The sequence below is a fragment of the Pezoporus occidentalis genome, unplaced genomic scaffold (assembly GCF_034315485.1).
Source record: "Pezoporus occidentalis ecotype Australia unplaced genomic scaffold, CSIRO_AGI_Poc_V1 ctg1, whole genome shotgun sequence".
Taxonomy (NCBI): domain Eukaryota; kingdom Metazoa; phylum Chordata; class Aves; order Psittaciformes; family Psittacidae; genus Pezoporus; species Pezoporus occidentalis.
The window spans coordinates 3,486,361-3,510,135 of record NW_026912778.1 but is presented as its reverse complement, the minus strand read 5'-3'; the positions used below and the strand labels follow the sequence as shown (position 1 = coordinate 3,510,135).

The window sequence follows — 23,775 nt, the reverse complement described above, 5'->3', positions numbered from 1 at the left end:
AGACAAATGAATATAAAAATATACACAAACATATATATAACATTCATACATAATTACATATCACTCAATTCTTTTGGCCAAAACAACTTGCTGAATGTGATTCAAATGTTCACATACTTTTGACTTGCCTGAATTTGTCTTTTTCAGCAAGTCATGATTCAACAGCAAGTATATAAATAAACCTTAAAAAAAAAAACCAAACCAACCAAACCCTCCCACTCACAGATTTCTGCTTACAAGACTTGAGTAACTCTGCACTTTTTTTGTGTGCAGCAAGCAGGCTGAGGCAACTCTTTTATAACCCAAAAATAAAAAAAAGCCAAACCCCAAAATGTCCATTAGAAACAATAGCATTACGTTAGCAACAACAGAAACCCCAAAACACTCTATGATGGAGGTCAGATATTTAAATTATATTTAAACTACTTCCATTATTAATAACAAAGTACTGTTAATAATTGTGCCATGGAAATACTCAGTAAACTTCTCTGGTTTATGTTTGGAAAGACTGTGAGCTTGCACTACACTGCATAAAGAAGACAGTGCTTTCTAATATACAAATAAGCTGAACATAATGTGCAAGGGAGAAGTGTGTTCAGATCAGCAAAACCAAATCACTAGGGTTGTCTTTAAGGCCCCCTCTAAGAAGGGCTATTTTTGGCCTAATATCCAGTTATATCACATTTTCAAGGCTTGGAAAGTTCTGAAAGACTGATTAGGGTATTAACACAGAACAGCTATTCACAAAAAACAGCTCTAGACCATGTATGTCCTCAGAGACCAGGTAAAAACTGGTAAGCATTTTGATCAAGAAATTGATAGGAATAGCTCAAATCAATTTCAACAAGAGAACAGTTGATCTGTGTTGACAGATTACTGGACAATTAGGTAGAGATAACTTGTGAGTTTTAAGAAGCTTTTACAAAACTTATCTGCATGCTGATTATATAGCCATATCATACCTGGCAGCTCTGGTCACTCGAAGCTATGTCTTCAGGACAGAATTTTCTGTTACCAGCTTCCAAGATGTCTTTCACAACTCAGTGGCTCTATTTCCGCGATGCTTGCAAAACAGGGTTGAGATATGGAAAGCTGCAGCTTTTCCAGTACCTAGAGAACAGGTTTCACATAAGGCACGCCAAAGGAAATATAAACAAAAAATAATTATTTTTTAAAAATCCAAACACAGATGAGGCAGTTACATAGAAGGTTACAGGAAGGGAAAGGGAAAAAAAACACCCCACCTTCCAGTTGCAAGTCTGAATATTTTATTGTCTCCGCCTTTTAAATGACTCACCCATGTTACTGAAACTCAACCCAATCAGGTATTTAAGAGTTTACTGTGCTCTTGTGGGGGTGCTGAGCATCCTACACATGTACATAAAGCCTCTTTATAGACTGCAACTTACATTTCATACAAAATGTACCTGACATTTGCACTTACATACTCCATACCTACACAGATGGCTCATTGATGCCCCTTGTTTCAGTTTGCAGGAGTAACCACAGCTCCTAGCATGATGCTGGGGCCGAGGCATTGAATTGCAATGCTGCTTCTAAGCAATGGCTATAGTGCCAAACACTCTCATACATTGAAACTACTATGCAGGATCATTGTGAGGGTTTATAAAACTGGCTGAGAGGGTTTCTAAAAGTGGTGAGTCATTATCTAACAGCAGTGGTCTTCCAAAGGGACTGGTATTTCAAATCCAGGGGTTAATTTACTCAGTGATTACAAACATGTGGATCAAAACTGATTAAAATTTATGGATGACAAAGAATGGTGAATAATAAGGATATAGAAGCTCTGGAATGTGACTTAGGTTACTTAGTAAGTTGAGCACATTTAAATATTTCAGAGCATAAAATTGCAAATTACACTTAAAAGCAAGAAATATAAACCACTCTGCAATAGTCTGTCAGGCAGTATTGCTAGACACATTGAGAGATCCCAATAGATAGGTAACTTGACAATATTTTCCAGCATAATGCTGCAGAACAGCTAATTTTGTCTTTGAATGTTGACAGAAGACAGTATTTAAAGAGGAAGGATGTGATTATACCAAAGTGGTATTAGAGAGAATAGTGTAGACGTACAGCTGACAAGACATTGAGAATTCACAGACAAGGCACGGAAGTGATCTGAGAAATAGAGGATATGCCTTACTGCAGAGGACATGATATAATCCAGTTAGACAGTGAAAAATACAATTGAAAAGACATTTGGCTGCTGTGTTTATTACCTTGACATATAGAAAATCATAGCAAGAACCAATGATGAGAGGTTGCCTTCTCCCTGGTCCTGACAGTTGCACATTCCAATGGCTGAGATTTACCAGGAGGCTTCAGCTGACAGAGAGGAGGCCAGTGAAGCAGACTGTAGTTAGCAATAACTGCCTGTAGCTATAATGTAGGTTTCAGTAATATAATTTTTCAATAAAAATGAATGTTAAAAATTTATAAATATATTTTCTTAAAAAATACCTTTAAACACTCAGCAGTCATTTATTATAAACTCACTGAGGAAAACAAATGGAGTCTCTTAATCTACCAATATAATTATAGTATCAATCATTATTAATATTTTCTGGCAAGCTGTGTTGTAGTGCAATGTAAACCTCCTTATTTAGTACGTCATAGCAGCAGCCAAAACCAGTTGATTATTTTTCAATCCTAATCTTAAGAATTCATTATACTTTTCAAGTTTCCATGCGTTTTTGACACAAAGTCCATGAAATTAATTCATTGCTTCCATAGGACTTAATTATTGTCATATCATAAGGGACAGTATAAGCTGTTATTTCCAGCAAACGACCCTTACTTAAATTAAACTGGACTTTCAAGAATATTAAGTTGTGGAAAATGTTGCTCCCCCTTTTATTCTCCTACCCTACCACTTTCAAGAGTTAAATCTGTCTCCTTGCTAAAAAGGATAAAGGAGAAGAGATTGTGTAAGGTTCTGTTGTGCCTTGTGAACAGCCAAAACCTGTTACCCAGATCTTGCTTTCATTTTTTTCCATTGCACAAAACACTCTTAGTTTTCAGAACTACACTTATTCCATAGTCACTTTCACTAAATATGGAAAAAAAACCTTGTCATTTAATAAAGGCCTAAAACATCAAAAAATAGAATTGCCTGACTCAGTTCCTCATATGCATAAAAGATGCATATTAATGAGGCAGGTCATTTACTTGCCAGCATCATCTTCAATACTGAATGCAAGGTTCTGCATTTGAAAAGGTGGTAAAAAAACATAGGTCTACTTGAGTCCTGCAGCAAAACAAGCTAGTAGTTTTCTAATGTGAGTTCCTGTGTTAAGAGTGGTCCAGTGGACACATTTTTTCAGAAAATAATAAATCTATAAATCACAGCTTGCATAATTCTCCAGGGATTTGTAAAAGAGAATCAAAAGCACATCGTACACTTCAAGATGTAAATAAAATAACAAACAAACAAAGAATTAGCAATGGGTATTAGAAAAAAAAAACCGAACACCCCATGCACACCACCTGAAAAGATGGCCTAAGGAATGTGTTAAAATTACATTCCTTATTTTCAAAACCTCTTGAAGAATGGAATAAACATTGCAACTTTGTTAAGTCATCTATCAAGCTTTTAGTGCTCTGATGAAGCTCTCCAGGAGCTGAGGAGACACCAAGCTTCTACAAATTCCTTTACTAGAGCATTTAAGCAATCGGCTCACAGTTGTACACAATTTTGCAACTGTATGCACAGGCATCAGCCAGGAGCCTGAGAAATAGTGAGTAAGATCATGTACACAGAGATCTGAAGCACTGAAAGCCCCTTATGTTTTTAGGCTACGGGTTCAGTAAAATAAAGCTAAGTATAGCTGCAGCTACAGGATGAGTGGGAGCTGGCAAAGCAAAGAGGATAATGGCCATCTTTGAAATCTGCTTGGATGTCACTTCCACCATGGAGAGTTCAGGCTGGCAGTGCATATGGACAAGTCTTAAATACCAGACTATTGAAAAATGAACAATACAGGGATTTCAGCTTCCATTCACCTGCCACAAGTGTTTTTACTTCCTTTTAGAAGCAAGGGGAACTGTAAGAACACCAGATTTCAACAGGGATACAGACAGAGAAGTAAAAGCTTCTACAAAACACATGCAGAAGAGGAATTTGAGCCACTCCCACATCTCAAGTAACATTTGAAACACTCTGAATGTCATTAACACCTTGGGGTTTTGTTAGAAGCAGGCCTTCATCTGCACTTTCACAGGAAGCCCTGTTTTAGGTATTACACTAGACTACATATGAAGCAGCATCAAGATTCAGGTGGTCTTAAACTCTGTAAGCATCCCTAAAGGACTTAAAGGGTAGATGAAGTGGTATTTTAAGTCTGAAAAGCAGCTAACATTCAAATACAAAGTGCAAGATCTTTATAAGGTTTTAAGCCCTTCTCAAATACTTCCAATTATTTCCTGTGCAACAGACAAATATTTAGAGTAGACTCAACAATATTAGTCTGTCCCTATTACTAGTACAACTCAAGTAGTGTATTTTGAGACTCGAGTTTGCAAAAGCTGCAGCTTAACTTGAAAATGTACTTGGCACAGAAGTTGTCACTACACCGAGTAGCTATGTATCCATCCCAAGTCTTTCAATACACAAACCAGCAGAATTTACAAGATGTGCTCCATTTCTTACTGCTGTCTCTGTAAGTAGTTCAACAGATGGAACTGTTTTAAGACTATACTAACAGAAAAAATGCTTCTTCATTGAAGAAATGAACAGAGTAGGACGCTGTATCTTACATGATTTTTATCACAACATTGTATTAAAAAACATGAAAGGTATAATACACTCATCAAACCAAACCACATTTATTTCATCAGTCACAAGTGCAAATATAGCAACAAGTCAGTTCAGCAAATTACAACACATAGAGAAGAATGTAATGTAAATGCTAAGTACACTGACAGACCAACTTCAAAAGAGCAGCAAAAAAACAGTTTCTTCAAATAAGAACTTCTATTCTTTTTACTTAGAATCTAAAATAACATAATAATCTAGATCAGGAATGTCTCTGCTAATTCATGTTTAGCCACATATTCTGTTATTAACAGGTTGCATTATCCAGTGTGCAAAAGGCCTGTCCAAGCTTCCTATTAACGGACATTTTGGTTTTAAGCAACTTTTACCCAATATTTAAATAATACAGTGCTGATACTAGTTAATATGTTCTGCTATTTGATATTACAAATTTAAGAATATATATTTAAAAAACTAAGTCCAATTTCAGTGTTCCTATACAATTCTACCGTGATCCAAAGTGGGCAACATTAAAGAGAAAATTGAATTTATCTTTTTAAAAAATAAAAATAATAATTAAAAAAAAAGGATAGATACAAGTCTTCTCAGATTTTTGCATCATCTTTAAATCTGTAGTTAAAATATATGCAGTACTTGCGTACAAAATAGAAAGCATTCCATTAGGAAGATACTGCAGTGTAATTAGCCATTTTTCCCTACCACTTAGTAGCCAAGGAACAAGATTTATGCTTAACACCCAATCACTATTTTGCTTTACAGAAAAGCAAAAGTTGACTACCAGTATTAGCATCAGAATTTTTACACTGGAAATTTAGTTAACCTTCTTCTTTGTTGTGAGTTGTTGCTTCTTTTCTTTTTCTTTATAGGCAACGAATTGAGAGTCTGTACCAAAGATTCTGTCCCACCATGTGAAGGTTGAAGCGTAATTGCCGATGAAGTTCATGTGATGGAAGTCATGAAAACGGGCCCCAGCATAGAAAGGTATCAAATGAAGAGGGTTCAGTGGAACATCGTAGCCACTACAGCAGAGAAAAAATCAAATATAGTAAGGATTTTTTCCAGACATAAACGACAAAATAGAGACACTAACTTGTGATTTTTATGAAATAAAAAAATCCTCTGGTATTGTAAGGCCTTGAGGTATTCACTGAAATACTAGTTTAATATGAAACCAAAATCCCTCCTAGCCTAGCCAAATGCTTCTGTCAACTATCCCAAAGTGGCTTTGGCACTCGTTGACCTTTTCAGCTCAGTTTACTATGCAGTACAAAAACATTTAAGCAAGTCACCTAAAATAAATAACTAACTAAAATCACAGCTTTAACTGATTCAATTGCGTGATGTTAGGGAGGAGGAACAAGAAATTACACTATCTTTTAGTAACAAGCTATGAACATCAACTCAGGTGCTCATGAAACAGTATCTCAAATCAACTACAGTTGTTGTATTTCTACTCTTATTTTCAGCTTACTGCAAGTTCTTCAAATGTTTAACATTCAAAATGTGTGATTAAGATAATATTAAAATCAGAACAGTTTGCTTTAGGATTTCAACTCTAGCTTAATAGTACTGGAAAGCATCTTACCACCACCTAGTGGGGAAAGCACAAGGTAGTTTGTTATAAATATCTCATGTGGACCACAAACTAAAATAGTAATTATCAAAGGAGATTGATATTTTGCATCAATTCCTTTATGATATGTCACAACATATACTTCTCAGTCTGCAAGCAATATGTAACTAAGCCAGCAATGATTTGTACAATGATTTTGTTCCACTAGAGCACTTAACACTCAGCTTACAAAAAGACACTATACGCTTATAATACATAAATTTACAGATACAAGGTCAAGTGTAATACTAGGCATTTCAAAAATTAACTCTTACTGTCCTCATTCTCTTGAGCATAGAAAGGAAAATCTCATTCATTTGCAGGTGAACTCAACTGAGCCTACTGAGATTTGCACTAGCATTTTGGATCCAAATTTGAAGGAAGTCAGTTTTACAACAGAGAGTCTTACCCTTTGTATCTTCAATAAAAGCAATTTATATATTTATTTTAGAGACAGTCAGTGGTTGTATAGTCTGAATTCTCTTTTCTGGGAAAAATGTCTGACAAAGCATTAAATGGAAAGAACTCTTGACTGGAATTTCACTTTTTGCAATTGATTTTCAGTGTTCTAATATGTGTAAGATCACTGTACACCAAACATCAAGAGCCAGACATCCTAAAGCACCTAGCTTCTGAAACCCTCCTTGAGGTGCTCTAGCTGACAGTCTACACTCTCTTAATTAGCAAGGCTTATTACTAATACTACCTCAAAACATAAACCAGTGGTAGGTGTGCAGTTTACGTCATTCTCTGTAAGATGCATAAAAGCACATCAGTGCAAAATAAATAGTAAATGTCAGTGAAACAGATAGATAAGTTTGAGACAGAATCAGGGAGAGAGAAAAAGTAATTATGAGAAAGTAATGAAGATTTCACCTGTGTACATCAATGGTTTCCATCAAGCGACAGATTACCCATGCCCACAGAAGAATCACATGGTTACAGAAAACAACAATTCCAATAAAAAAGCCAGCTCCAAGGATAAGTGTTTCTAGAGGATGTGCATATTCTGCTTGCATTCCAAATGGAGACTAGAAAGAGATAACAGGGAAACAGTCACCGTTTTCAATCTTATATACCTCCAAATCAGAATCACCATTCTGTGGTACTCTCCCCTTCCCATTACCCCGCAAGACTACAATCGGACAAATAGAATGATGTTATAGGCAATGGTATTGATTGAGCAAGGGCCCTAACACAGGTGTTAAGCTCCCTGTTGGGAAAACAGAAAACAGTATTCCAAGGTCATGAGGATTATCATTCCATTAGCAATTCCAAACACTTCACTACTAATTGAAAAGTTTGAAACTTTTATTTAGGCTTACCACTACCCCAGACCAAAGCATTATTTCAGGAATATGAAAGTATTTGGCAAGCTCCTATCAGCCTTGGTACGCATCCAGTCTCAGAAGCAGAAGAAAGAAGGAAGCCAAAATATTCTCAGAATCAGGATTCACTTGGAAATTTATTTTAAAAATAAAAACTCAAAAACCCCTCATCTTTGATGATATTTTAAAATACTGTTCAAATGCTATTTTGAGATTGAAATAAGATATTCTTTCCTACACACACACCAGTCATTCCTACATCTAGTTTACCAAAAAATGACATTCCATAGAGAGTTTTCAAAAGTAGTATAAAAAGAACAGCTTAAAAAAAATTAACCTAATGCTGAAGGTTCTAAGTTTGATTATTAGGAAATTATTTCTGTTATACAGAAAAAATATTTGGCATAAGGGCAATTTTTAAAATCATTTTTACTACCAGGTAAAGTCTTTAGTGAAACACCCATTAGACTAGAGATCACTTATGTGTGAACTGCTAAGCACTCTCAAGAATAACAGATAGAAGCTATTCCTGCTGGAGACCTGAGTGGCTGCCAAAAGCAAGAGGAAAACAGCAGCTGCTGCTGCAGGTGTACACAGATCTGAACACATTAGTCAATACCAAGCTTCTCTACTATTTGCAGCCCATATAAACCATCTGCGACACAGTAGCTTGCAGTTCTCCTTAGGCACACTATAGCTTATACACTGAAACACAGCAGTGCACAAACATAATAGCACTGACTTCTGTGACTCAGAGACAGTGCCATCTAAACACAGTTATACCAACCGTAAGCAAGTAGGTAAGCTATACCAACTGTTAAGGTGTAAGCACTGCTGCACCCTGCCTGGCTCAGAACAGTGCCATTGCCAGCCAAGCATGGCTCATTACCTTGTGCTCAATGCAGAACCATCCCAAGTCTCTCTGTACTACACTGTGCTCCCAATGCATTATGACGCAACTGGCTATACTGCTTCCAGAAGCCCACATCCAAAGTTATAATCCTTCCCTGAATCAAGTATGCCACATATATGATGAACACAGAGGGCATGCAGGAGCCACCTGGCTGGATTGTGTTCTGGGGATTAGTATGCTCTTCGTAACATAATAGGTGGTGAAGAACTAACAAACAATCAAAACCAGAAACCTACCACTTCCCCTCCCCTAGCAATGAGACATATACACTTTTAAAAGCCTGACCCAACAGATAGGATCAAACTTTAGCAAGAACACAATCTTTCATTCCCATTAAAAGAATCACAGGAGGTGTTTCAGAAACAGGGTGATCAGGCACTGGAACAAGCTTCCACAGGAAGTGGTGGAACCACCATCCCTGGAAGCATTCGGAAACCATTCAGACAAGGCCCAGTGACATGGTTTTGTGGGGGACTTGGCAGGACTGGGGGAAACTTGATAATCTTAAAGGTCTTTTCTAACCTAGATGATTCCATGATTCTTTGAAAAAAGACTTTCAAATAAGTTGTATAAAACTGCATATACTAAAATATATTAAAAAAAATAAAATCAAGGAGTACATACAACAAACTCATGGTGAACCTTATGGATATATTTGTATATTCTCTTGTGATGCAGCAATCTATGCAGGAAATAGTGCCAGGCATCCTCAATCACCGCACATCCAAAACACTGGCCAACCAGGACATACCTTTAAAAAGCAGAAGAGCTATTAGTTATAGAATACACTAGCAGATGCATAATCTTGAAAGAGAAAAAAATTTATATGCTAGTAAGGGTGGGAAATGTTTATGGCTATTACTGACTGACATTGACATTACCTTTTTAACATACTGGAAGTATTAATTACTATATAGAAGAGCTATTGCGCTTATCAGCTCATATGTTTATACGTTCATATGCAAAGTGAGTTAGCATGCAATACAACAAACTGTCATTCCAACGTTAAACACACCATCTATAGAGAACACCCATAGAATGCAAGACCTAAATATAAACATATACAGCTGCATCAGCTATCAAACCGATAGAAAATAGCTTTCCAAGAAAGATGACCTTCTGTTGTAAAGAACTGCTATTGTCAGAACACTGACATACTTTAAAACAAAACTGAATTAGTTCTAAGTGCACCTCCTCCCCCTGTATGTCAGTTTAGTGAAAAAAAGTAGAAAAATGTGAACAAGGTGATACCTCCTTTCTTTCGACAAACACCTTGCTGCTATGGTATAAAATAAGGCAGAAGGAAGAAACAGGAAAAATTAAAAAAATCTGGATAACACCCCCCCCACAATGTCCAATATGTAACCCATGCCATCATGAATCTTGCACTGCTCCCATAAATTCCTTCCAATATCCCTTCTTCTGAGTATCAGAACAATTTGGGGCCATTAAAAAGATAGATCTAGAAAGTTCTAATAGCAGTTAAGCATCAACAAAAGCAAGATCAACAAATGTAGCTTACATCACCAAAAGTCATTGTGTATTAGATTTGATGACACTATCTGTTAAATATTCTGCCCCCAACTACATGCAACTCAGTATCAACACATGAGAAAAATGTACCTACCATCTAGGCATCTCTTCCCATCCATATGGAATGTTAAAATACTCTGTGAAGTAATAGGTGCCACAAATCAGAGGAAGTTGAATGAAAAAGTGATTGAAAAGGAGTGTTTTGAAACACTTCCACTGTTTTTCCCACGTTTCTGGTTTATCCTAAGAAGAAGCAGAAAGAAACAGTTACGTTACATATTTCTACAGCAGGTAACTGAGATGCTGCAAAAATTACTTTGGAGGCAGTTTCATTTCCCCTTGGAAGACAGACAGCAGGTCCTTCAATAATACAAATCAACTCAGGCAATACAAATTACATAGTATTAGATTCAGTTTCATCAAAACCTCTTGTTTTTCTAAGCTAGCTTTCCATAAAACTTAAAGCCTCCTTAACAGAGGTTGGCTGTCTTTGCCTGCTGCCCCAAATTATTCTTGTTATTCCAGTGTTTGCAATTAGCAGGAACATATGACATTCAACAGTTTAATACAAATCGAAGTTTTTGTTCTTCATGCCACAGATTGTACTTCCCATAGCTAAAATAACACAAAGAGAAACTGAAGACAGAAGCTTGTGAAGAAATAAGTTGTCTTGAAAACACCCCATTTTTGCAGAGAGACATTTCATCAATCCCTCTAATAATACCATCTCCTGAAATTACTAGTTTCCAATTCATATTCCAATGAACTGGGGGAAAACTAATCATCTTTAGATACTGGATGTGCCTACAGGTACTTTGAAAGAAACACTTGCTAGTAAGTAAGCACACCACATGCTTCTTTTATAATACTAAGCCAGACCTCTACCACCAGATGCTATGGTTTTATTACACCTTCCTGTATATACCTTTGCTGTCAGATTGACCCTTTTCTCCATATACCACCGTGGTGGAAAGGATATCCTCCCTCAAAAAAGAAACAAACAAAACAAACCTCTTTTCCTTCCCCAAAAACCACTTCTCTTTCTCCTCATACATATAGCAGTTTTTCTCTGCCACTTCCAGGGTGTCCGTGTGACAGAGAAAATGGTGTCATATAAACTGGAAACTATGAAACTGCAGTTATATTTTCTACCTTACACATTCAAAAAAAAAATATCAGGACATGTATATTTCGCAACTTTTTCTTACCTGCTGGATTTTGTACTTTTGCATGTATGGTATGAACTGAAAGACAAACCCAGGTACACAGAGCAAGAAGTACGAAACTTCATGAACTAGAAGCGATCCCCAGGTTGCAATCTGGAACTTTGTGTAGTTATCCAGCATGTAATTCCAGGCATTTTTAAATGGCTGCTGCAGGGGATTGTCAGGCAAGAAAGAGTCTATATATTCCACTGCCAGATAAGCAGAGTTCAAAACGTTAACGCTGTCGTTCACTGCCATCGTTCAAATATCAAGCATCACAATTACCGCTCTTCTGCAGTTGTCTGTAAGTAACCTGAAAATCTAAGAAACAATTGAATAAGCAGCAGTTAGTTTTCAGTAAAACAAAACAGAACATTACCTACCTTAGTTGTTGCCTAGTTTTAAAGTAAAAACAGGAAAGGAAAAGGAAAGGAAGGGAATCAGCTCTCAAGTTTTAGCATTACATCAAGGGAGCAAGAGGATAAATAAATGTTAATTATTACCCAATTGTATACCAAGTTTTCTGCAAGATAGTTGTATTCTTCACAAAAAGGTTCAAAACAGATTTAGACATTAATTGTCGTGTCTTGATTACCCAGCCTAATTCTTCTTGTAGCTGTGAGCCAGAACCCATGGAAAATATATCAACGCAGCAAACTACCTTTAAACAGCAGCAGGACTGAGATAATCAGCCTTTTGTAACTAATGGAGATTTCATCACAGCTCCCAAAAGCATAGAGGCAGCATTCCTGCAGGTGCTCTGAACTTTTGCCACTTGAACAGAGTAGGCCGCTTCTTGGTTTGGGTTGAAAAGGACCTTTAACAACAATCTAGTTCAAACCGTCTGCCATGGGACAGACAGCCAACCTCTTAGACCAGCTTGGTCCAAGCCCTGGTACAACCTGGCCTTGAACACTGCCAGGGATGTGGCAGTCACAGCTTCTCTGGACACCCTATTCCAGTGCCTCACCACCCACACAGTGAAGAATTTCTTCTTAAGAACTAATCTAAATCTACTTTCTTCAAGTTCAAAGCCACTACCCCTTGTCTTGTCATTACAGGCCTTAGCAAAAAGTCTTTCTCCATCTTTCTTACAAGTCCTTTATATACTAAGCCTTCTTTTCCCCGTCCTGAACAATCCCAACCCTCTCTGCCTCTCTCTGTGGGCAATGTGCCCTCTGCTCATTTTCGTGGGCCTCCTCTGCACCCCCTCTAACACACCCATCTTCCACTCTAGAACATGTGTGCAATTCATAGGCCAGAGGATGCCAGTTAGCCCTCAGTTGATATGTTCAGACTAGGTCCAACACAAAGCGTTCACCAAGCTTAGTATCCAACAACAGTAGTTACCATTTTTCTTTCTTAGCAAAAGCATAAAGATGCTACTGTTTTTTAAAAGCAGATCACAGAATAGCTTAGGTTAGAAAGGACCTTAAGATAATCTAATTCCAACCCCCATGCCATGGGCAGGGATGCCTCCCACTAGACCAGGTTGGTCAAAGCCCTGTCCAACCTGGCCTTGAACACTGCTAGGGATGGGGCAGCCACAGCTTCTCTGGGCAGCCTGTGCCAGTGCCTCACCACCCTCACAGTAAAGAATTTCTTACTTACATCCACCCTAAATTTCATTATCACTTAACCTAATCTTAGATATCATTTTATTAACTGTAAACATATCATAGCAGATGCTAGGGAGGCTTACCACCCAAGCTCCCAACCCGACAGGCACACCGGACTACTCACCCTCCCGAGAAGAACGGGCTAGCCGAGGTGCCAGAGGCCAGCCTGTGCCTAGGTCGGGCTCCCCCACCCCGTCTAGCCGAACAAGGGCCCTCCGAGGAAGCGGAGGCCGCGGCATACGCACGCTGCCGGCGGGCGGGTGGCACAAACCGCTCACCGCGGGACGGCGACTGGGGGGAATGCCCAGGAGAGGCGGCCAGTGACGGCACCCGCGCACTGCCTGCCCTCCACCCAGCGCGGCCCTGCGCAACGCACTTACCAGGATGTGCCCGACCGACCGACAAACCGGGTGCCTGGTGCCCGGCACCCCGGGTCGGGTCGGGTCGGGTCAGGCTAGGCTGCGTCTGTCCCTCCCGCCCTCCCCCTCGGCGAGGCCCGCGCGCCCCTCACCTCAGCAGGGTAGCAGCGGCAGCGCCCGTCGCACGGACAACAACAGCCAGGACCGCCGGCTCTTCAAGTGCGCCCTCCCATTGGCCGTGCAGAAACTCCCGGCGCGGCGCCCATTGGCTGGCTGGATGCGGCGGCGGAGAGTCAGGCGTGAGGAAGGCCGGTCGAAGCTGCGGCTCCCGCGTACCGATTGGCTGAAGGGGTGGAGTGAGGATAGTGAGACCTCGGCTAGCAGCCAATGATGAGGGAGGGAGGCTGGGTGACGTAAACGACGTGATGAAGCGGAGAGCTGTGCTTCAGGTGGGCAGAGGTGGGTGGGGAGGGCGCGGTCCGATCCTTGCTCCGGAGCCTGCTGCCGCTCGCTGCACGTCGGAGCCGGGCGTGGCCGGCTGCGGGAGCTGCCTGGAAACCCTGTGGCAAAGCAGGAGGAGGAACGGGAGGAGGAGAAGGGGAGTCGGGTCGCAGACCAAGGGGCGGGGGCGGCCGGGGCGATGGAAGCGTCCGTTCCCTAGGGGAGACCGCGCAGCCCGTTACCTCCACCCGCGCTGCCATTAGAGCGGTGCCTGCGGGGACGGGCGGCGGCCTGATGCCCTGATGAAGTCAGTAAAAGGGCTGAAATACAAGGGTACAGCGTAAGAGCAATGGACCCTAACCCCATTCACTGATGCTGGTAAATGCAGGTAAAATAACATAAGTACAAATGTACAATGCTTTGTAGTGCAACCCACTACCTCGACCCACAATACATCATACAATATCTCCATCAACATGTAATCATCCATTTAATTCGAGCGTCTGCCCCCCCCAATGTTATTCTCAGCTATTACACTAATGTCACAGCTCTTAAGTTCCAGTGAAACTATATGAGGCGGATGTTACCTTAAACCACCGATCAAAAAACAAAGCTTTCAGAAAGACCTGCAGCAAACCAGTGATAATTACATAACCAGCTCCTAAACCTTAATAGCTCTTTTCAATTGGCTCACATTGGTTCCTTAGAACATTAGCCTGCCCCTATATCTCTCTCTCCCCCCCCTTCCCCCCCCCCCCCCCCCCCCAAGAATAAATCTCCCTTCACTTCTATCAAGATCTTTTGGTTTGAGACTTGTATTGAGAAACACAAGTTTTAAGCCACCTGTTGGCACTAGGAAACCAATATACAAACTTTTATTTGAAGAAAATCTCAAATATGACAATGACTTTGGTCATGTTAAAAGGAGGCCATCCAAGAACGAATAAAAATGAGCTGCTTTATAAGCATGGCCACATACAGTATATTCAGATATTAGCTAATAGAAGCTAAGGTTACACGCATAAATAGGCCTTAGTACCATGCAAGTTCGACGCAATTTCATACATTCATTATAAATTTTCAGTTATTTTCATGCCAAATCACCTTTTGGATAAAAAGGTAAGAAAGAATTAACATCTAAATGTGACCAAAATCGAACAGAAAAAAGAAATGAAAAGTACAGACAACATTTTTATTAAAAAGATCTCAAAATTACACCTGTTCAATGTTAATACCATCTCTGATCTCCTTCAGTGGGAATTAGTAGTAGTTAAGCATTGTTACATATCAAAAAATACAACTCTGTTTTACAACATAGTACCGACGTATTCAAAGTACTGTGCCAAATTATAAATAGTAAAATCAGGTTTTGAAGAATTCCAATAGAAAGCAAGTTATGCTCACATAAACATATGCACATAGTATAGTTATGTAACAAAAGTCTTATAAAAGGAAACAAATTTACCCCATGCCAGCTTGAATTACTGAGGTGGGATCCAATACTTACTATGAAGACTGACAGTTCATTTCTTTAAATATATTCATTAGTCTCTGGAAAAAATAAGACAAAAATTTACTTTCACCAGAATACACACCATTCTTCACTGACAATCCATTTCTCAGTCGTGACTGACGTAAGTCGATCCTTATGAAAGTGGCCTTTTTTGTTTCTTTTTGAAGACCTTGCATTAAAAAAAATTGTCCACCAGACTTCAAAAATTCAATCAGCTTCTGCACAACTGCAGAATGACCCTACACACTCTACCTAGAGTAATCTTCATTTGTCATCTGTAATGTAGACAGTCACATCTTCCTCTGTGACTCAAGGTGCAGCTACAAGTAGAGAAGTGCTTAGATACTCAGTCACTTCAAATACACTTGTTGAAGACTGCTTCTAGTGCATAATCAAGTTGAAAATCTCTTTACTGATCATAATGGTTTGTCAATAACTGTAACACCTGGAGTGAAGAGAAAAAAAAAAAGGCAGAAATCTTTAGGTAGTATTTTACAAAAATTCAAGAATATGAAAATAAAGTTTTTATATAATACCTTGCAAGTAGCATAAACTGCAGTAGCATCAATGTTGATGTTTTCCCTAATTTTTCTGACAGAATGTTGTCTGAATCAGTACAAAGTTCTCAAAGTTTTTGTGACTTGAAAAAATTTGCCATTACTCAAGTTTAATTTTATCTGTGAAATACATCATTAACATCCACTTAATTTGTTTGAGAAATTGCAATTATTGAGCGAAAAGGTTCCTGAATCAGTTCTTGTTTTCTAAGTATCAGATCTCAAAGAACTTCAGAATTGGACCTTTGTAGATTACAACACAAATATCTTGTTATAAAAAAGGACTGGTCATACCAGAATCGTCTTTCTGACTCACCACTTATGTGCAAAATCCCTATTGAGTACAGTTTAATACCACCTTTTAGATTGTACTGAATAATTATTTGAAGTCATCATTCAAAACATACCCATCAGTTTCTTCACATCTATTCTGGTATCTTATGCTTTACCTTAGGACTTGATTTTGATGCTTTGACAAATTTCTTATGCTAGTAGTTATACTGCAAGAAGTCAGTTAAAAATATATCTACACACATTACCTGCATAGCTCCTTCCTGTACTCATACAAGATGACACAACTGTCCATTTATCAGTTGTTGGATTATAATATTCCACTGTTGATAAATTACAGGAACCGTCATCTCCTCCAACCACATACAAGAGACCATTTACAGCACAAACACCTAAAAAAAAAGACAGGAAACCAATCTGAAAATTAGCAATTGGCTTGTTCACCCCATAAAAGCATGATTTCTATTCTGACACATCACAAAAGCAGCAGAAATACAGGAATGTGCCATTCATACCAAATGGTATTACTACCATTTTAAGCTACTTGTTGTGTCTACCTGCATTCCTTCTGCACATGTTCATGTCTGAAACCTGCTTCCACGTACTGGCGACGGGGTCAAAGACTTCAACACTTTTTCTTACCAAAGGACCATCATGACCGCCTACCGCATACAATAAATTGTTTAACACACCAACACCTGTGAACATAGGAAAATATTCAAAATTAACCAGAGAACAGTTTGACTGATACAAAGCAAAACCAACAAATATTACCTCTACTAAAATGAATCTTTCATCCAGCCAATCTTTCATCCAATCCACCCAACAACATTTGGGTCAGGATGCATTAAAGCAGAGAGACGGTAGCTACATCAAGAAGCTGATAAAATGTCTCACATGCCCATCTACTGTACTGCAGCGTACAAAGACCAGAGCTGTTCTGCCACTGAAGATTTAGAAAATCTGGGATGAAACGTGATGTGCAGGAAAATGAGGACTGTTGAAATTTAGGACTAATTAGAAGTGACAGTAAATGAGACAGAGTGCTTGTCCAGCATAACAGAAATCTGACAAGATGACAAAGTGTGAATTTTTAGAAAGCAAAAACTGTTCAGAATGGAGGATAAAAGCTGAATGGATAGACATTATACAACAGGGATGTTTCCACTGAAGTGTTGGAATGCCATGTAAACATATATATGAAATAAAAGTAAACAAGAGTGTGCACCTTCCTCCTCCAGGATTTGGAGGAAAATCATAGACTAGTTAGTGTTGGAAAGCACCTTAAGATCATCTGGCTCCAAACCCCCCGTCATGGGCAGGGATGCCTCAATCTAGACTGTGTCACCCAAGGCTCTGTCCAGCCTGGCCTTGAACACTGCCAGGGATGGAGCATTCACAACTTCCTTGGGCAACCCATTCCAGTGCCTTACAACCCTCACAGTAAAGAACTTCTTCCTTATACTGAACCTGAACTTTAAGTTTAAACCCACTAACCCACTACCCCTTGTCCTATCAACTACAGTCCCTAATGAAGAGTCCCTCCCCAGCATCCTTGTAGGCCCCTTCAGATACTGGAAGGCTGCTATGAGGTCTCCACGTAGCCTTCTCCAGGCTGAACAGCCCCAACATTCTCAGCCTGTCTTCATACAGGAGGTGCTCCAGCCCCCTGATCATCCTCGTGGCCCTCCTCTGGACTTGTTCCAACAGTTCCATGTCCTTTTTGTGTTGAGGACACCAGAACTGCACACAATACTCCAAGAGAGATCTCACGAGAGCAGAGTAGAGGGGCAGGATCACCTCCTTTGACCTTCTGGTCACATTCCTTTTGATGCAGCCCAGGATATGGTTTTGGCTTTCTGGGCTGACAGTGCACACTGCAGCCAGCTCATGTTCATTTTCTCGCTGACCTACACCCCCAAGTCCTTCTCTGCAGGGCTGCTCTGAATCTCTTCTCTGCCCAACCTGTAGCTGTGCCTGGGATTGCCCGACCCAGGTGCAGGACCTTGCACTTTGCATTGCTGAACTTCATGAGGTTGGCATTGGCTCACCTCTCAAGTGTGTCAAGGTCCCTCTAGATGGCATCCCTTCCCTCCAGCATGTCAACTGAACCACATAACCAAACACCAAGCTTCAGTTATAAAAATATCCAGAAGGATATTATAGGGTTTCCTTTACTTTACAAAAAGTTTATCCATCTGTAAACTTCGGATGAAGGAATAAATAAAGCTAGTCTATATCTAGTTGCTATTTAGACTTCACATATTGAAAGGATGGTAATAAGGAAAGCAGAAAGGAAGGCCTGTTGTTCATTCTTCACTTTATAATGCAGTATTAGAACCCAACATACCAGATTTCAGAAACGTAGGTGTTTTTCTGCATTAAAACTTGTGAGCGATGGACCATAAATATAACTGAAAAACACTTCTATGTAAGTACATTGGGAAATCTAATATATGTCACATTTAAGATTATGAAACTCAAAGCTAAGATACAGATTTGTGAATATAGTCTTTAAATGGCTCCATGGGAAGAGCACAGCTTACAATCTTTATTAAAGGGAAACAGCAAATATGAATGAAAAAGATTAGTTAAGTCCTTCAGAGTGCAAAAAAAACCAACCAAGCTGGGTTAAAAAAGAGAACCCTGAGACCTTGACAGCCAGCTGAAATATCTTTGACAACATATCAGTTATTTGTATGTAAGAGCCATTCTTATAGAGGGTGAGAGACGACTCCTGCTGAAATAACTACATTTGCTTATTAAAAAGACAGATTTTAATAATGAAAGGAAGAGGGGAAGGAAACATGGAAGAGTTAATTGGTACTGTAGATCTGAAAAATAGCTTCTTAATAGGACACTGTTTTATAAATCATGCTATCTAATACTTTATCAGTGATATTCACTACTAACATTTCCCCATATCCTTTCCAGTTAATTTAATTCCTCTTTTGTTACTATTAATTCTAGCTATCATGTCACAGTATAGTGTGACAGCTTTTCTTTCTCCCACTCTGATCACACTTTATTAGACAGGATAATATAATATTCATCTTTTGTGGAATTAAACATTACAGAGCTAGAAGGAGGGCTAAGATTTTTAATTTAAAAATGTGATGTGATATTCATCCTCCACCCAGGTTTTCTGTACAGTTACCAACCTTCCTATTCAGTGCGTAGGTTTTCCCTCTGCCATACTGCCATTTTTTCTTTAGCTCCTTATTTTTAATAATGTCCTCAGTTCCTCTTTGGTGCTTCCTTTTCCCTTAATCCCACACCCAGTTTCCAAGTCCTACCTTATTTTTTGCTCTTTCCATCTATATCCTCTTGTTGCCATCTTCTGAGTTCTCCTTTCTTTGTTATTTTTCTTTCCTGCCCATTTTTCAGGACCCTGTCTTTATCTCTTACCACCACCCCCACCCCCACCCCCCCCCAATGGCCTATATCTGGGTCTGAAGTTCCTCATCCCAATATATTGCTGGGATCAGATCTGTCCCCATATTGATCAACTAAGAAGCAATTGATACTAAAGAAAAGTAACTGAGGGTAAACCTCTGAAGTTGCTTTTGAATGAAGCTGAAGCAGTAGGCACAGAAGAGACAGGCTAAAGTTCTTTGATATGACCAGAGATCCAAAGGTTTAATACAGGAACAAAATTCTCTTTACTTAACATCCATAACACCACTACCAGGACTGATGGCCAGTTGAAACAATTCTGGTGGTTTTGGACATTTGGCCAGTACAGCCAAGATCAATTAATAGTTGTGATTTCCACATTACCAGCCACTCCTCCCCCACTCACAAATATAATTTTCTATGTATTTAACAGAATGGCACAGAAGAATGTTAATTATTTTACTCAATTATATGAATCTGAAATAACTGACTACATTTACTGTTTCTTTTGTTGTTCTTGTTGTTGTAATCAGAGGACAAGGTAAAAGGCAGCAGAGAGCTCAGTAAACAAACACAAGTCCTGAACTCTGTAACAAGGGGAGGGAGAGGAGGGCCAGAAAGATCCCAGTAGTTAGTGTACCTAAAGGCACTAAATACCAAAGTTGCAGAAGTTAATTCAACTTTCTTTAAAATTTTAAAATACCTAGTGTATAAACAGGCTACGAGCACAAAGACTAAAAACAGACTACTAAAAAAAATGCTGAGATAAAATGGGTGTGCGGGCAGATTGCAAAATGAAGCTTTGTCACAACCCATCAACACTATTTGTCTTTATAATACTTGTAATTTGCCCATTTTTATAAATATTTTTCTCAAAACTTGCCAATATTAGATGGGAGTATTTAACAGTACCCTTTCTGCAACTCTGGACAGTTTTTAATCCAGAGTTTACTTTAAAGATGCACAGGCTCAGTAACTAGAAATTTCACAAGAGAACCATGTTTTCTTGAGATACCATGTATCATGTTTCTTTCATGAGCATCACAGTTTTAGTTTACAAACACAAGCAAAAACATTACTTTTAGCATTAAGAGACATATCAACTTGCTGATTTTTCTAAGTGTATACTGAAAGTATCAGAAACTAAGTATCTTAATTTTAGCAATGACTTTAATATATATTTCTTTTGAAATAATTTGGTCATAATTTAAACATCATTTAAACAGATCAAAAACTGTTCAGAGTTTGTAAGAAACAATGGAAGGCAAGATGAAAAGTTGGGATAACTATTAATCATCTACTAAGCATACTAGAAATCCATCCAGTTGTATTTGTAAGAACATCTCTTCCAGTTATGAAGCACATTAATGTGATCACCAGTAGATATTTCAGGAGTGTTGCTAAAAAGCACCATTGAGTACTTGGCAAAAAGGTGACTTAAACAACTAAAAAAATAAAAGTAGAAAACTAATATCATGTAATTTTACTTGAAAAAGTCCATGGCAATGCATCTAGAGAAATAAAACAACTTCTGCGAGTTGAAGAAACCTGAAATAACAAAAGACAAATAGAGGACAGCGAACAGTAAATGAGATTTCAGTCTGTAATATAAATAGATAATGAAAATGCTAAAGTCAGTTTGAAGCTGTGGAAGTATTTCATTAAATAAAACCCAAATATTGCAGGCACTTTTGATGTCTTTAAAGAGAAAGATACATCCTCAGAATCATAAGAAGGAAAAAAAATCCATAGGAAAAATAAAGAAGGGACTTTTAGGATTATAAATGGATATAAATGGATATACCTTGTCTAAATGATAAGGAAGGGTAACATATAGTAGCTTATACGTATGCAAAAGATGTAAACACCAGGCGATGAGAAGAATTAATGAAGATGAAGCAAAGGGTACATAAATGGAAGTAACAGGACAAAACCAGTAATACAACTTAAGAATGAGCAAGGATAACGTTTCCTGTAGTGAACCAGAATGCAGAACAAGTCCTTCAAAGGGGTGGAAATCTGTTCACAGTTCACATGTGTAGTCAATCTGAAAATGCTATTAGAAAAATCAGCCATACACTGGTAAAGAGACATCTTTGAAGAAATGGCATTTTTTCATCCTGACCATATAGATTTTGATACTTCAGTATTTAGGTGACATTAAATTGATTGTCACTATCCATGCATATTAGTGTGTATGTTAAAAACATCAGAAGTTACAGGAAAAGGAAGAATATGAAAAGTATGAAAAAGGAAGGAAAGATATTTACTATTAACAGACTGAATCTTAGGCTATAGGACAGTTTTGTATTTATAACATGCAATATATCAGCCATTCGAGACTAACATGTTCCATTAAACTCAGACTTTACCTTACCTTAGATATTTTTAGATACATTTGAAAACCACAAATGTTTCATTTTTACAAGGATAGCTGATTCTTGTCCACTCACCTGCACCACTCCGTCTAGTGCTCATTTCTGCGACATAACTCCACTCATTTGTATTAGCATCATAGCATTCTACTGAACTAAGGCACTGACGTGACGCCCCATCGTAGCCACCAACAGCATACAGTTTACCTAGAAGGGTAAACAGCAGAAACACACTCCTAATCCACACAGACTGTGTTGGTACAGAGGCTGAAGGGAAGTCATCATTCTCAGAATTAGCTACTAATCAGTCCCTTTTGTCAATCAGTTATTGAGTTTCTATTTCTTATATTGTTCAAGATAGTACACTATAGTTCTTGTCACTCTAAGGATGTAAAAGGCAGTCAGCATCTAACAAGAACAATGTGGGTCAGTTTAAATTGCCTAGCTAAAATACAAAGGTACTTTACCCTGGTTCAAGAACTGTTCAAAAGCCAGCTAATTTAAGTCTGTCCAATACTGGAAGCTCACAAATAGACTTCCTAGAAATGTCAAAAATTCAGATGAAAATTACTTGTACAGTCTGAATTTTCAGATCAGAAACATCAGTGGTTCCTATGCAGTTAAAACACACAACTAATGCTGTTTTAAGACCCAAGTACTGGTCCACGTCTGCACTGTGCTAGTGACATCCAGGCTATTCACCGCCAAGCTGACTCAAAAGCCAGCAGTTTTCCTGGCACTGTCCTCGAGATCATTGCCAGCACGCAACCAGCAAGGTCAGCCACAGCTAACAGAGTTGTCAGTTGCAGTGCTACATCACTAGAGACCAATTTATAAGGTCACCACTTCAGTAATCAGGCTCTCTAGCTTTGCTGACATGCATAACTTAGAGTATGCATGCTTAGCCAGCTTTTTCTCAGCTGGCCTCAGACACAGTTGAAGCTCTGAAAACAATTTAAAACATCTATGCTAAGAGCTAGTCAAAACCAAGTAGAACAATTATGTATTGTTCATACCATCTGAATTACAACATTGAGCAAAAACAAATGGAAAGTATGTTTTCAAAAGTGAGTAAAGTCATGAGGGTAAATTATTGCATTCCCCTCCCCCCTTTTTTTTAATATAATTTGTCAACTCACCTCCAACAACACCTACACCAACACTACTTCTTCTTGTGTTCATTGGAGCTACATGAAACCACTCATTAGTCTTTAAGTTGTAAACTTCAACTGATGATAAACCTATGAAAATATTATAACATTATTTTCTCTATAAATCTAGATGCCACAGACTCTCTAAGTTCCAGAGAATTCTTCATATCTGAAAATTCAGATTATTTCATTTTAAAGACTATTACTGTGCAAAAAGCATAACCTTTAGATAACCAGTTACAGTCAACCCATTCTTGGTGTCTGAAAATGGGGTGTCTGAAAATGGGCAAATTAATAAAAGCTTTTATGGAACTTGGAGAAATTCTTCCCTGGATTTACTTTCTTTTTCTTTTCTTTTTAATTAAGTCACAATGTTCACCCTATATGTGCTTCTGTAATAGTTATTGAGGAACAGGATCATATCTGCACAAATACTTTAATGGATCTGTGAGGAGAATAAAAATTGCATGTCCAAAGCCTTCCCACATGTCAGAAAAGGCTGTTTATAATCCTTACGCTACCTGAAAATGCAGAAATAAACTTCATATGCAAAGAGGACAAAGGAGCTGTAATTTTTATGCTCACATCTTCCATAAGTTAAGGACTCTGACTATAAAAGGAATACTGAAAGGCAACTTGTCAAAGATTCACTAGTCGTTAAGCCTAAAATCCTAGCTGGGAGCA

The 23,775-nt window shown here is 38.6% G+C and overlaps 2 protein-coding genes across 4 annotated transcripts in view; both read right to left on the bottom strand.

Annotated features, from left to right (window-relative positions):
- Positions 1 to 4,832: 4,832 nt before the first annotated feature.
- MSMO1 (methylsterol monooxygenase 1) lies at positions 4,833 to 11,702 on the bottom strand. The gene is made up of 5 exons (XM_062613573.1): positions 11,393 to 11,702; positions 10,279 to 10,427; positions 9,276 to 9,402; positions 7,287 to 7,441; positions 4,833 to 5,817 (listed from the first exon to the last, which is right to left on the bottom strand). Exons 1-5 carry the CDS (start codon positions 11,645 to 11,647, stop codon positions 5,610 to 5,612), a joined length of 894 nt encoding a protein of 297 aa, XP_062469557.1. The 5' UTR covers positions 11,648 to 11,702; the 3' UTR covers positions 4,833 to 5,609.
- A 2,952-nt stretch (positions 11,703 to 14,654) lies between these two features.
- The window catches only part of KLHL2 (kelch like family member 2), a 60,250-nt gene continuing 51,129 nt past the window's right edge, over positions 14,655 to 23,775 (bottom strand). For all 3 annotated transcript variants that reach the window (XM_062613801.1, XM_062613880.1, XM_062613950.1), the window contains 5 exons: positions 23,080 to 23,181; positions 22,019 to 22,147; positions 16,727 to 16,867; positions 16,418 to 16,561; positions 14,655 to 15,766 (listed from right to left, as the gene is read on the bottom strand). In XM_062613801.1, coding sequence (XP_062469785.1) covers positions 15,738 to 15,766; positions 16,418 to 16,561; positions 16,727 to 16,867; positions 22,019 to 22,147; positions 23,080 to 23,181 — 545 coding nt within the window. In that variant the 3' untranslated portion in view covers positions 14,655 to 15,737. The remainder of the gene's footprint in view (positions 15,767 to 16,417; positions 16,562 to 16,726; positions 16,868 to 22,018; positions 22,148 to 23,079; positions 23,182 to 23,775) is intronic.

Excerpts from the sequence above, each read along its gene's own strand:
- MSMO1 (XM_062613573.1), bottom strand. The coding sequence starts at position 11,647 with ATGGCAGTGAACGACAGCGTTAACGTTTTGAACTCTGCTTATCTGGCA. Across the intron at positions 7,442-9,275 it reads AGGTTCACCATGAGTTTGTT|TCTCCATTTGGAATGCAAGC; the intron begins GTATGTACTCCT and ends ATCTCTTTCTAG. Across the intron at positions 5,818-7,286 it reads GAAACCATTGATGTACACAG|TGGCTACGATGTTCCACTGA; the intron begins GTGAAATCTTCA and ends TCTCTGCTGTAG.